The sequence below is a fragment of the Hypanus sabinus genome, chromosome 17 (assembly GCF_030144855.1).
Source record: "Hypanus sabinus isolate sHypSab1 chromosome 17, sHypSab1.hap1, whole genome shotgun sequence".
Taxonomy (NCBI): Eukaryota; Metazoa; Chordata; class Chondrichthyes; order Myliobatiformes; family Dasyatidae; genus Hypanus; species Hypanus sabinus.
In genome coordinates, this window is record NC_082722.1 from 79,653,676 (window position 1) to 79,668,154 (window position 14,479).

The 14,479-nt window shown below is 45.5% G+C and overlaps 1 protein-coding gene across 6 annotated transcripts in view; it reads left to right on the forward strand.

Annotated features, from left to right (window-relative positions):
• LOC132407063 (carboxylesterase 5A-like) overlaps positions 1 to 14,479 on the forward strand; it is an 82,246-nt gene that overhangs the window by 65,044 nt on the left and 2,723 nt on the right. For 2 of the 6 annotated variants that reach the window (XM_059993314.1, XM_059993313.1), the window contains exons 11-12: positions 7,429 to 7,578; positions 11,828 to 11,900. In XM_059993314.1, coding sequence (XP_059849297.1) covers positions 7,429 to 7,578; positions 11,828 to 11,900 — 223 coding nt within the window. Of the gene's footprint in view, positions 1 to 7,428; positions 7,579 to 11,827; positions 11,901 to 14,479 lie in introns of those variants that run through there. The other 4 variants (XR_009516366.1, XR_009516367.1, XM_059993315.1 and 1 more) reach the window with 4 other exon arrangements.

The following is a 14,479-nucleotide window of genomic DNA, read 5'->3' on the forward strand; positions in this document are numbered from 1 at the left end:
GGCAGGGAACGGGAAGGGTTTGATCCACTGGAATCTATAAATTGGCAGAGAATGGGAAGGGTTTGATCCACTGGAATCTATAAATTGGCAGGGAACGGGAAGGGTTTGATCCACTGGAATCTATAAATTGGCAGGGAACGGGAAGGATTTGATCCACTGGGAATCTATAAATTGGCAGGGAACGGGAAGGATTTGATCCACTGGGAATCTATAAATTGGCAGAGAATGGGAAGGGTTTGATCCACTGGAATCTATAAATTGGCAGGGAATGGGAAGGGTTTGATCCACTGGAATCTATAAATTGGCAGGGAACGGGAAGGGTTTGATCCACTGGAATCTATAAATTGGCAGGGAACGGGAAGGATTTGATCCACTGGGAATCTATAAATTGGCAGAGAACGGGAAGGATTTGATCCACTGGGAATCTATAAATTGGCAGGGAATGGGAAGGGTTTGATCCACTGGGAATCTATAAATTGGCAGAGAACGGGAAGGGTTTGATCCACTGGAATCTATAAATTGGCAGGGAACGGGAAGGGTTTGATCCACTGGAATCTATAAATTGGCAGGGAACGGGAATGGTTTGATCCACTGGGAATCTATAAATTGGCAGGGAATGGGAAGGGTTTGATCCACTGGAATCTATAAATTGGCAGGGAACGGGAAGGGTTTGATCCACTGGGAATCTATAAATTGGCAGAGAACGGGAAGGGTTTGATCCACTGGAATCTATAAATTGGCAGGGAACGGGAAGGATTTGATCCACTGGGAATCTATAAATTGGCAGAGAACGGGAAGGATTTGATCCACTGGGAATCTATAAATTGGCAGGGAACGGGAAGGATTTGATCCACTGGGAATCTATAAATTAGCAGAGAACGGGAAGGATTTGATCCACTGGGAATCTATAAATTGGCAGGGAACGGGAAGGGTTTGATCCACTGGAATCTATAAATTGGCAGGGAACGGGAAGGGTTTGATCCACTGGGAATCTATAAATTGGCAGAGAACGGGAAGGGTTTGATCCACTGGAATCTATAAATTGGCAGGGAACGGGAAGGGTTAGATCCACTGGGAATCTATAAATTGGCAGGGAACGGGAAGAGTTTGATCCACTGGAATCTATAAATTGGCAGAGAACGGGAAGGGTTTGATCCACTGGAATCTATAAATTGGCATGGAACGGGAAGGGTTTGATCCACTGGAATCTATAAATTGGCAGAGAACGGGAAGGGTTTGATCCACTGGGAATCTATAAATTGGCAGAGAACGGGAAGGGTTTGATCCACTGGGAATCTATAAATTGGCAGAGAACTGGAAGGGTTTGATCCACTGGGAATCTATAAATTGGCAGAGAACGGGAAGGGTTTGATCCACTGGGAATCTATAAATTGGCAGAGAACTGGAAGGGTTTGATCCACTGGGAATCTATAAATTGGCAGAGAATGGGAAGGGTTTGATCCACTGGAATCTATAATTTGGCAGGGAATGGGAAGGGTTTGATCCACTGGGAATATATAAATTGGCAGGGAATGGGAAGGGTTTGATCCACTGGGAATCTATAAATTGGCAGGGAATGGGAAGGGTTTGATCCACTGGGAATCTATAAATTGGCAGGGAATGGGAAGGGTTTGATCCACTGGAATCTATAAATTGGCAGAGAACGGGAAGGGTTTGATCCACTGGGAATCTATAAATTGGCAGGGAACGGGAAGGGTTTGATCCACTGGAATCTATAAATTGGCAGGGAACGGGAAGGGTTTGATCCACTGGAATCTATAAATTGGCAGAGAACGGGAAGCTTTTGATCCACTGGAATCTATAAATTGGCAGGGAACGGGAAGGGTTTGATCCACTGGGAATCTATAAATTGGCAGGGAACGGGAAGGGTTTGATCCACTGGAATCTATAAATTGGCAGAGAACGGGAAGGGTTTGATCCACTGGAATCTATAAATTGGCAGGGAACGGGAAGGGTTTGATCCACTGGGAATCTATAAATTGGCAGAGAACGGGAAGGGTTTGATCCACTGGAATCTATAAATTGGCAGGGAACGGGAAGGGTTAGATCCACTGGGAATCTATAAATTGGCAGGGAACGGGAAGAGTTTGATCCACTGGAATCTATAAATTGGCAGAGAACGGGAAGGGTTTGATCCACTGGAATCTATAAATTGGCAGAGAACGGGAAGCTTTTGATCCACTGGAATCTATAAATTGGCAGGGAACGGGAAGGGTTTGATCCACTGGGAATCTATAAATTGGCAGGGAACGGGAAGGGTTTGATCCACTGGAATCTATAAATTGGCAGAGAACGGGAAGGGTTTGATCCACTGGGAATCTATAAATTGGCATGGAACGGGAAGGGTTTGATCCACTGGGAATCTATAAATTGGCAGGGAACGGGAAGGGTTTGATCCACTGGAATCTATAAATTGGCAGAGAATGGGAAGGGTTTGATCCACTGGAATCTATAAATTGGCAGGGAACGGGAAGGGTTTGATCCACTGGAATCTATAAATTGGCAGGGAACGGGAAGGATTTGATCCACTGGGAATCTATAAATTGGCAGGGAACGGGAAGGATTTGATCCACTGGGAATCTATAAATTGGCAGAGAATGGGAAGGGTTTGATCCACTGGAATCTATAAATTGGCAGGGAATGGGAAGGGTTTGATCCACTGGAATCTATAAATTGGCAGGGAACGGGAAGGGTTTGATCCACTGGAATCTATAAATTGGCAGGGAACGGGAAGGATTTGATCCACTGGGAATCTATAAATTGGCAGAGAACGGGAAGGATTTGATCCACTGGGAATCTATAAATTGGCAGGGAATGGGAAGGGTTTGATCCACTGGGAATCTATAAATTGGCAGAGAACGGGAAGGGTTTGATCCACTGGAATCTATAAATTGGCAGGGAACGGGAAGGGTTTGATCCACTGGAATCTATAAATTGGCAGGGAACGGGAAGGGTTTGATCCACTGGGAATCTATAAATTGGCAGGGAATGGGAAGGGTTTGATCCACTGGAATCTATAAATTGGCAGGGAACGGGAAGGGTTTGATCCACTGGGAATCTATAAATTGGCAGAGAACGGGAAGGGTTTGATCCACTGGAATCTATAAATTGGCAGGGAACGGGAAGGATTTGATCCACTGGGAATCTATAAATTGGCAGAGAACGGGAAGGATTTGATCCACTGGGAATCTATAAATTGGCAGGGAACGGGAAGGATTTGATCCACTGGGAATCTATAAATTAGCAGAGAACGGGAAGGATTTGATCCACTGGGAATCTATAAATTGGCAGGGAACGGGAAGGGTTTGATCCACTGGAATCTATAAATTGGCAGGGAACGGGAAGGGTTTGATCCACTGGAATCTATAAATTGGCAGAGAATGGGAAGGGTTTGATCCACTGGGAATCTATAAATTGGCAGGGAATGGGAAGGGTTTGATCCACTGGAATCTATAAATTGGCAGAGAACGGGAAGGGTTTGATCCACTGGGAATCTATAAATTGGCAGGGAACGGGAAGGGTTTGATCCACTGGAATCTATAAATTGGCAGGGAACGGGAAGGGTTTGATCCACTGGAATCTATAAATTGGCAGAGAACGGGAAGCTTTTGATCCACTGGAATCTATAAATTGGCAGGGAACGGGAAGGGTTTGATCCACTGGGAATCTATAAATTGGCAGGGAACGGGAAGGGTTTGATCCACTGGAATCTATAAATTGGCAGAGAACGGGAAGGGTTTGATCCACTGGGAATCTATAAATTGGCATGGAACGGGAAGGGTTTGATCCACTGGGAATCTATAAATTGGCAGGGAACGGGAAGGGTTTGATCCACTGGAATCTATAAATTGGCAGAGAATGGGAAGGGTTTGATCCACTGGAATCTATAAATTGGCAGGGAACGGGAAGGGTTTGATCCACTGGAATCTATAAATTGGCAGGGAACGGGAAGGGTTTGATCCACTGGAATCTATAAATTGGCAGGGAACGGGAAGGATTTGATCCACTGGGAATCTATAAATTGGCAGGGAACGGGAAGGATTTGATCCACTGGGAATCTATAAATTGGCAGAGAATGGGAAGGGTTTGATCCACTGGAATCTATAAATTGGCAGGGAATGGGAAGGGTTTGATCCACTGGAATCTATAAATTGGCAGGGAATGGGAAGGGTTTGATCCACTGGAATCTATAAATTGGCAGGGAACGGGAAGGATTTGATCCACTGGGAATCTATAAATTGGCAGAGAACGGGAAGGATTTGATCCACTGGGAATCTATAAATTGGCAGGGAACAGGAAGGATTTGATCCACTGGGAATCTATAAATTAGCAGAGAACGGGAAGGATTTGATCCACTGGGAATCTATAAATTGGCAGGGAATGGGAAGGGTTTGATCCACTGGGAATCTATAAATTGGCAGAGAACGGGAAGGGTTTGATCCACTGGAATCTATAAATTGGCAGGGAACGGGAAGGGTTTGATCCACTGGAATCTATAAATTGGCAGGGAACGGGAAGGGTTTGATCCACTGGGAATCTATAAATTGGCAGGGAATGGGAAGGGTTTGATCCACTGGAATCTATAAATTGGCAGGGAACGGGAAGGGTTTGATCCACTGGGAATCTATAAATTGGCAGAGAACGGGAAGGGTTTGATCCACTGGAATCTATAAATTGGCAGGGAACGGGAAGGATTTGATCCACTGGGAATCTATAAATTGGCAGAGAACGGGAAGGATTTGATCCACTGGGAATCTATAAATTGGCAGGGAACGGGAAGGATTTGATCCACTGGGAATCTATAAATTAGCAGAGAACGGGAAGGATTTGATCCACTGGGAATCTATAAATTGGCAGGGAACGGGAAGGGTTTGATCCACTGGAATCTATAAATTGGCAGGGAACGGGAAGGGTTTGATCCACTGGAATCTATAAATTGGCAGAGAATGGGAAGGGTTTGATCCACTGGAATCTATAAATTGGCAGGGAACGGGAAGGGTTTGATCCACTGGGAATCTATAAATTGGCAGGGAACGGGAAGGGTTTGATCCACTGGAATCTATAAATTGGCAGGGACCGGGAAGGGTTTGATCCACTGGAATCTATAAATTGGCAGAGTACGGGAAGGGTTTGATCCACTGGGAATCTATAAATTGGCAGGGAACGGGAAGGGTTTGATCCACTGGAATCTATAAATTGGCAGAGAACGGGAAGGGTTTGATCCACGGGGAATCTATAAATTGGCAGGGAATGGGAAGGGTTTGATCCACTGGGAATCTATAAATTGGCAGAGAATGGGAAGGGTTTGATCCACTGGGGATCTATAAATTGGCAGAGAACGGGAAGGGTTTGATCCACTGGAATCTATAAATTGGCAGGGAACGGGAAAGGTTTGATCCACTGGGAATCTATAAATTGGCAGAGAACGGGAAGGGTTTGATCCACTGGAATCTATAAATTGGCAGGGAACGGGAAGGGTTTGATCCACTGGGAATCTATAAATTGGCAGAGAACGGGAAGGGTTTGATCCACTGGGAATCTATAAATTGGCAGGGAATGGGAAGGGTTTGATCCACTGGGAATCTATAAATTGGCAGAGAATGGGAAGGGTTTGATCCACTGGGGATCTATAAATTGGCAGAGAACGGGAAGGGTTTGATCCACTGGAATCTATAAATTGGCCGGGAACGGGAAAGGTTTGATCCACTGGGAATCTATAAATTGGCAGAGAACGGGAAGGGTTTGATCCACTGGAATCTATAAATTGGCAGGGAACGGGAAGGGTTTGATCCACTGGGAATCTATAAATTGGCAGAGAACGGGAAGGGTTTGATCCACTGGAATCTATAAATTGGCAGGGGATGGGAAGGGTTTGATCCACTGGGAATCTATAAATTGGCAGGGAACGGGAAGGGTTTGATCCACTGGGAATCTATAAATTGGCAGGGAACGGGAAGGGTTTGATCCACTGGAATCTATAAATTGGCAGGGAACGGGAAGGGTTTGATCCACTGGGAATCTATAAATTGGCAGAGAACGGGAAGGGTTTGATCCACTGGAATCTATAAATTGGAAGGGAATGGGAAGGGTTTGATCCACTGGAATCTATAAATTGGCAGGGAATGGGAAGGGTTTGATCCACTGGAATCTATAAATTGGCAGAGAACGGGAAGGGTTTGATCCACTGGAATCTATAAATTGGCAGAGAACGGGAAGGGTTTGATCCACTGGAATCTATAAATTGGCAGAGAACGGGAAGGGTTTGATCCACTGGAATCTATAAATTGGCAGAGAACGGGAAGGGTTTGATCCACTGGAATCTATAAATTGGCAGGGAACGGGAAGGGTTTGTTCCACTGGAATCTATAAATTGGCAGAGAACGGGAAGGGTTTGATCCACTGGAATCTATAAATTGGCAGGGAACGGGAAGGGTTTGATCCACTGGGAATCTATAAATTGGCAGAGAACGGGAAGGGTTTGATCCACTGGAATCTATAAATTGGCAGGGAACGGGAAGGGTTTGATCCACTGGGATCTATAAATTGGCAGAGAACGGGAAGGGTTTGATCCACTGGGAATCTATAAATTGGCAGGGAACGGGAAGGATTTGATCCACTGGGATCTATAAATTGGCAGAGAACGGGAAGGGTTTGATCCACTGGAATCTATAAATTGGCAGGGAACGGGAAGGGTTTGATCCACTGGGATCTATAAATTGGCAGAGAATGGGAAGGGTTTGATCCACTGGAATCTATAAATTGGAAGGGAATGGGAAGGGTTTGATCCACTGGAATCTATAAATTGGCAGGGAATGGGAAGGGTTTGATCCACTGGAATCTATAAATTGGCAGAGAACGGGAAGGGTTTGATCCACTGGAATCTATAAATTGGCAGAGAACGGGAAGGGTTTGATCCACTGGAATCTATAAATTGGCAGAGAACGGGAAGGGTTTGATCCACTGGAATCTATAAATTGGCAGAGAACGGGAAGGGTTTGATCCACTGGAATCTATAAATTGGCAGGGAACGGGAAGGGTTTGTTCCACTGGAATCTATAAATTGGCAGAGAACGGGAAGGGTTTGATCCACTGGAATCTATAAATTGGCAGAGAACAGGAAGGGTTGATCCACTGGGAATCTATAAATTGGCAGAGAATGGGAAGGGTTTGGTCCTTTGGGCAGAATTTTGTTCTTTGGGAAATTGTACATCTGCAGTGAATGGGGAGAGTTCAGTTCCTTGAGAAGAGCTTGATCCTTTGGAAATTTGTACATTGGCAGGAGATGAGTATGGTTCAGTCCATTGGGAATCTGCACATTAGCAGGGAATGGGAAGCTTTTGATCCACTGAGATTCCAGGATGTAATTGTGACTAGATTTTATCTGTTGTTACCGTGGTTGGTTTGCAGATGATGGAAACCCTGTGTTTTTGTACGAATTCCAGCATCGTGCCAGCTTCTATGAAACAAGAATACCCCAGTTCACAAGGGCTGCTCACGGGGCTGAACTTTCGTTTGTCTTTGGAGGCCCCTTCATCCGGGATTTTGACGAACTGCTTGGTAATGAGCTGATCTTGATGTGAGATTTGGGTTTGGTGTAGGATAAGCAGGAAGGAGTCATGGAGCCTGTGGATAGTCTGGAATTGTAAAGTATTGCAGCACAGAAACAGTCCCTTCGGCCCATCTCGTCTATGCTGATCTGAATGTCTATCTACAATAATCCCTTTTGCCCAAATTCAGCCTATAACCACCTTCTCCCTTCCTATTCCAATTACTGTTGTTAGCTCAATTCGGGATCCAGTGGTGAGAGAAATGAGAGGATTCACAATGACCTTAAAGGACTACCATACACCTGTCCAACTGTCATTGTACCTGCCTCACCTACCATACACCTGCTATGGGTAAGCCTAGGTAGTTCTAAGGTAAGGACATGTTTGGCACAGCTTTGTGGGCTGAAGAGCTTGTATTGCGCTGTAGGTTTTCTAACTGTCATTGTACCTGCCTCACCTACCATACACCTGCTATGGGTAAGCCTAGGTAGTTCTAAGGTAAGGACATGTTTGGCACAGCTTTGTGGGCTGAAGAGCTTGTATTGCGCTGTAGGTTTTCTAACTGTCATTGTACCTGCCTCACCTACCATACACCTGTCCAAATGTCTTTGTACCTGCCTCCACCTCCTCCTCTGGCAGCTGATACCAGAGACTAACCACCTTTTGTGTGAAAAACCTACACCTCACATATCTTTTAACTTTCTTCTTGCTCACCTAAACCCTGTGTCCTATAGTTCTAGAATCCTATACCCTGGGTAAATGACTAGCTTTCGACCTTTCCTAACCACTGCTAAGTTTATAGACCTCTGTATGGACTCCCTTGGCTCCCAGCATTTCAGGTTCAGGAATGGTTTTTACATCATCAGGCTCTTGATCATGAAGGGATAACTACTCACTCTATCACTGAACTGTTCTGATAAACTATGGACTCGCTTTCCAGGACTCTTCTTCTGTGGTCTCAACATTTATAGTTGATTTATTTATTACTTTTTTTTCATTTTGTTGTCTTTTACACATTGGTTGTTTGCCAACCCTGTTATATGCGATCTTTCATTTATTCTGTTGTTTCCTTGTATTTATTGTGAATTCCCACAAGAAAATGAATTAGAGGGTACTTTGATAATAAATTTACTTGTTGCTTTGAACTTCAGAGAGAATAAACCTGACCTGTCCAGTCTACAGCCCTCCATTCCAAGCAACATCCTAGTGAATCTCTTCTGTACTCTGTCTATTGGCAGCTCATCTTCCCTGCAGTGTGGCAACCAGAACTGCACACAGTACTCTCTCTGTGGCCTGACCAATGTTTAATTATAGTTGCAACATTCCAGTGTTGGCCTTCATTCATTGGGAGATTGAGTTCAAGAGTTACGAGGTAATGTTGCAGATCTTTAAAGTCTAGTCAGACCACATTTGGAATATTGTGTTCAGATCTGGTCACCTCATTATAGGAAGGATGTGGAAGCTTTGGAGAGGGTGCAGAAGAGATTTACCAGGATGTTGCCTGGATTAGAGAGCATGTCTTGTGAGAAAAGACGAAGCTAGCTAGGGATGTTCTCTTTGGAGCGAAGAAAGTTGAGAGGTGACTTGATAAAGGTGTATAAGAGTCTTTGAGTGGACAGCTAGAGACTTTTCCCTGGGGCAGAAATGGTTGGTATGAGAGGCGGAATTTTAAGGTGATTGGAGAAAAGTCAGAGGTAGATTTTTTAAAAACAGAGAACATAGAATACACCGCCAGGTGTGGTCATAGAAGCAGATACATCAGCAACATTTAGGAGACTCTTGAATAGGCCCTGAGGGAGGGAAGGGTTAGGCTGAGCTTTGAGTAGATTAAAAGGGTGGCACATCGACATGTTCCAAAGGGGCTGTCCTGTACTTTTCTATGCTCTGTTTACCTGTGTGACTCCTTGTTTGAATGTAAGATTATTAAAATTTGGGCAATGTTATCAAAATGTGGATCACCTGTGAGGGTACAAGATAAGATAAGGATGCATAGAATTGGGAGTGATGTATTAGCATGGATAGAGGGTTGGTTCACTAATAGAAAGCAGAGAGTTGGGATACATGGGTGTTACTCTGGTTGGCAATCAGTGGTGAGCAGGGGTGGTGCTCGGCCCACAACTGGTCACGATATACATTAATGATCTGGAAGAGGAGACAGAGTGTAGTGTATCCAAATTTGCTGATGATAATAAACTGAATGGAAAAGCAAATTATGTAGATGATATGGAGAGGCTGCAGAGAGATATAGATAGGTTTAGTGAGTGGGCAAGGGTCTGGCAGATGGAGAACAATATTGGTAAATGCAGGGTCATCCACTTTGGAAGGAAAAATGGTTATTATTTAAATGGTAAAAAGTTGCAGCATGCCACTGTGCAGAGGGACTTGGGAGTGCTTGTGCACGTATCACAAAAGGCTGGTTTGCAGGTGCAGCAGGCTGTCAAGAAGGCAAATGGTATGTTGGACAAGAAAAATTCTGCAGTTGCGGGAAATCCAAGCATCACACACAAAATGCTGGAGGAACTCAGCAGGCCAGGCAGCCCTTTGGCAGGACTGGCGGGAAAAAGCTGATGAGTAGATTTAAGTGGTGGGGGGAGGGGAGAGAGCAACACAAGATGATAGGTGAAACCGGGCAGGGAGGGATGAAGTGAAGAGTTGGGAAGTTGTTTGGTGAAAGTTGATACAGAGCTAGAGAAGGGGGGAGTCGACAGAGGATAGTGGAATGTTGGCCTTCATTGCTAGAGAGATTGAATTCAAGAGCAGGGAGGTCATGCTACAACTGTACAGGGTACTGGTGAGGCCGCACCTGGAGTACTGTGTGCAGTTCCGGTCTCCGTACTTGAGGAAGGATAGACTGGCTTTGGAGACAGTGCAGAGGAGGTTCACCAGGTTGATTCCAGAGATGAGGGGGTTAGACTATGAAGAGAGATTGAGTCACCTGGGATAGTGCTCACTGGAATTCAGAAGGCTGAGAGGAGATCTTGTAGAAACATATGAAATTATGAACAGGATAGATAAGATAGAGGCAGGAAAGTTGTTTCAACATGGTAGGTGGGAATAGAACGAGGGGACATAGCCTCAAGATTCAGGGAGTAAACTTAGAACAGAGATGAGAGACAACTGATTTTCCCAAAGAGTGGTGGATCCATGGAATTCTCCACCCAGTGAAGCAGTGGACGCTACCTCAGTAAATACATTTAAGACAAGGTTTTTAGATTTTTGCATATAGGGGAATTATGCGGAAAAGGCAGGTGAATAGCAGAGCAGACTCGGTGGGCTGGATGGCCTACTCCTGCTCCTATTTCTTATGTTCTTATGTGAGAGGTGCAAATCAGCCAGGAGCCACTGGAAAGCAAGGGCCTACAAAGGGCCGAGTGGTCTTCCCTATTCCAGTTGGTACTGAATCTGGGTTGTGGGGTAGGTTTCCAGGTTTGCAAAAATATGGCCAAGAGCATCCTTAGAATAAAGCAAATGGGCAATCAGTTTAACAAATCATCTCTCAGTGCAGCCCCCTTGCCAGCCTGCGTAGTACAGAGTACAGCACAGGAACAGACCATTCAGCCCACTATGTCTCTGCTGAACCTGGTGCCAAATTAAACCAATCCATTCTACCTGCACAATCACCACTCCCTGTGTTCGTCTGCCTATCTGCCTCTAATGGTTTTGCCTCTGCCACCACCCCTGGGGCATGTTCCTGGCGCCCACCACTCCCTGTGTGAATAAAACATGCCTCACACATCTTCTTTAAGTTTAACATCTTTCAAATTAACTGCATGTTGTCTGGTGACGTTCCTACCCTAGGAAAATACTTTGACTATACCTCTCATAATTTTAGAAACTTCTATCAGGTGAAAGGTACATTTAGTGTCGGAGAAATATATACAATATACACCCTGAAATGCTGTTTCTCCTGTAACCCAAGGTCTCCCCTCAGCCTCCAACACGACACTGAAATCAACCCAGGTTTGCCCACCCTCTCCTTATAGCTCGTGCCCTCTATCTAGGCAACATCTTGGTGAAGCTCTGCTCTGCTGTGGTTACACCTTCGCCAAAGCCTCCACTTCCTGTAGCATAGTGACCGCCATGCTTCCAGTCTGTATTTGTACAGCTGCGACATCCACCTGAAGCCACCGGAGTGGGAGATGAAAGTTAAATGTTTGAAGAGCAGTCCCCCCCCCCCACCTACTGGCGGAGAGCCCCCGCCCCACTGAAGCGCACTCTGCTGTTGCCCTGAGAGGTGACCACGTGACTTCATTTCACAGGCAACACGTCTGAGCAGGAGAGACAGCTGAGCAAGTCGGTGATGTTGTATTGGGCAGAGTTTGCACGCAGCGGGTAAGACTTTACTTCTCATATTCTTCGTGTACAGAATGACCTATCTGAATGGCACACAAACCAAGCTTTTCACTGTACCCCAGTACATGTGACAATAATAAACCAATTCCCTGTACCAATGGAAGGAACACACCTCTGCTGGTCACCCCTCAGCCTCTGCCAATCTCTCTTTATAATTCATACTCAATCCAGGCAGCACCCTGCAAACCTCTCCTACACCCTCGACATCCTTCTGTAATGGTGTGACCAAAACTGCACACAATACTGCCAAGTGCAGCAGAACCAAAGCTTTATTCAGCAACGTCATTAGCCCTGGGGAAGACAGCTGCCCATCGGAGGAAAGTGCCCTCCCAATGGAGGACACTCCATTTCACCGTCTCTCTCCTGCAATCCAAGTGTCTGCCAAAATCCACCTGAAATATATATAATGACTGCTCTGGGTGGAAGAGAATACCAGAGTCAGAAACCTGGGAGGGGATTCCCTCCTCTTGTCCATCCAATATGATTGTGAAGTTGTATCCCTTCTACATGGAGTGGTCTGGCAGGAAAGCATCATCAAGGACCCCCAGCACCCAGGCAGCCATCAGGAAGAAGGTACAGGAGCCTCAGGATCCACACCACCTTGTTCATGAACAATTAATATCCATCAACTGACATGGATAACTACACCCAACTTCACCCGCACCATCATTGAAATGTTCCCACAACCAAATGACTCACTTTCAAAGACTCTTGATGTCATGTTCTCGATATTTATTGCTTATTTACTTATTTTTATGTCTTTATTTTGTACTGGCTCAGTTTGTTGTCATTTGCCTGTCCTATTGTGTGCAGTCATTCATAGATTCTATTATGTTTCTTGGATTTACTGAGTCTGCCCATACAGATACACGGTTGTATATGGTGACATGATAATAAATTTACTTTTTACTTTGAACTGATGGGGTGGGGGGAACCATCCCATGCAGCCACACCACTAATCCTCAATATCTTTCAGTCATCGCACAGTCTCCTGAACTCCAACGAGCTTTGGCCCAACCTGTCCTCCTTCTTGTTGCTACAGTGGGGGGAGTTACATCATTGCTCCTCCTTCTTGTTGCTACAGTGGGGGGAGTTACATCATTGCTCCTCCTTCTTGTTGCTACATCAGGGGAGAGTTACATCATGGCTCCTCCTTCTTGTTGCTACATCAGGGGAGAGTTACATCATGGCTCCTCCTCCTTGTTGCTACATCAGGGGAGAGTTACATCATGGCTCCTCCTCCTTGTTGCTACATCAGGGGAGAGTTACATCATTGCTCCTCCTTCTTGTTGCTACAGTGGGGGGAGTTACATCATTGCTCCTCCTCCTTGTTGCTACAGTGGGGGGAGTTACATCATTGCTCCTCCTTCTTGTTGCTACAGTGGGGGGAGTTACATCATTGCTCCTCCTTCTTGTTGCTACATCAGGGGAGAGTTACATCATTGCTCCTCCTCCTTGTTGCTACAGTGGGGGGAGTTACATCATTGCTCCTCCTCCTTGTTGCTACAGTGGGGGGAGTTACATCATTGCTCCTCCTCCTTGTTGCTACAGTGGGGGGAGTTACATCATGGCTCCTCCTCCTTGTTGCTACAGTGGGGGGAGTTACATCATTGCTCCTCCTTCTTGTTGCTACAGCAGGGGAGAGTTACATCATGGCTCCTCCTCCTTGTTGCTACATCAGGGGAGAGTTACATCATGGCTCCTCCTCCTTGTTGCTACATCAGGGGGGAGTTACATCATTGCTCCTCCTTCTTGTTGCTACAGCGGGGGGAATTACATCATTGCTCCTCCTTCTTGTTGTTACTATATCAGGGAGGAGTTACTAGGACCTGAGGAACCAGACTTAACATTTCAGCAAACAGCTTCTTTCCCTCCATTGTTGGATTTCTGAATGGCTCATGAACCCTTGAACCCAAAGGACCAGTGGACCACTCTTAGTCTGGCCTCTCCCCTTTGACCTGTTTGACATGGGTGACCCTACCAAGAGCCAAAGCGTAAAGCCTTGACCAGCCAACATAGTTCTCAGGGTCAGTGAGACACACGGGCCTCCAAACGACGACAAGGGGACTGTTCTATATAACCTAGTCATTTTATGTCTTTGTGCTGCTGCAATATTAGCAAATGTCATGAAATGTCAGTGATAATAAGGCTGATTTATTCATTCCTGCTATGATCTTCGACTACAAAAATAGACACTTTGCCTTATCTAATTCATGCCAAGCAAGATGTCCATTTAAGGTATTCCCAACTGATCAGATATTAACGACTAACTTTATTTGTCACATGTACATGGAAGCATACAGTGAAATGCATCGTTTGCATCAACAACCAACACAGTCCGAGGCTGTGCTGGGGGCTGCCCACAAGTGTTACTGTGCTTCTGGCAGCAACATCGCATGCCCACGACTCACTCACCCTAATCCTAACCTGTATGTCTTTGGAATGTGGAAAGAAACCGCAGCACCTGGTTTTGTGGTCACAGGGGAAGTGGATCTCTGGTACATGGAAACGACGACAAACTGTCAAGTCAGCAGAAAGGGTACTCGGCTGCAGTCTCC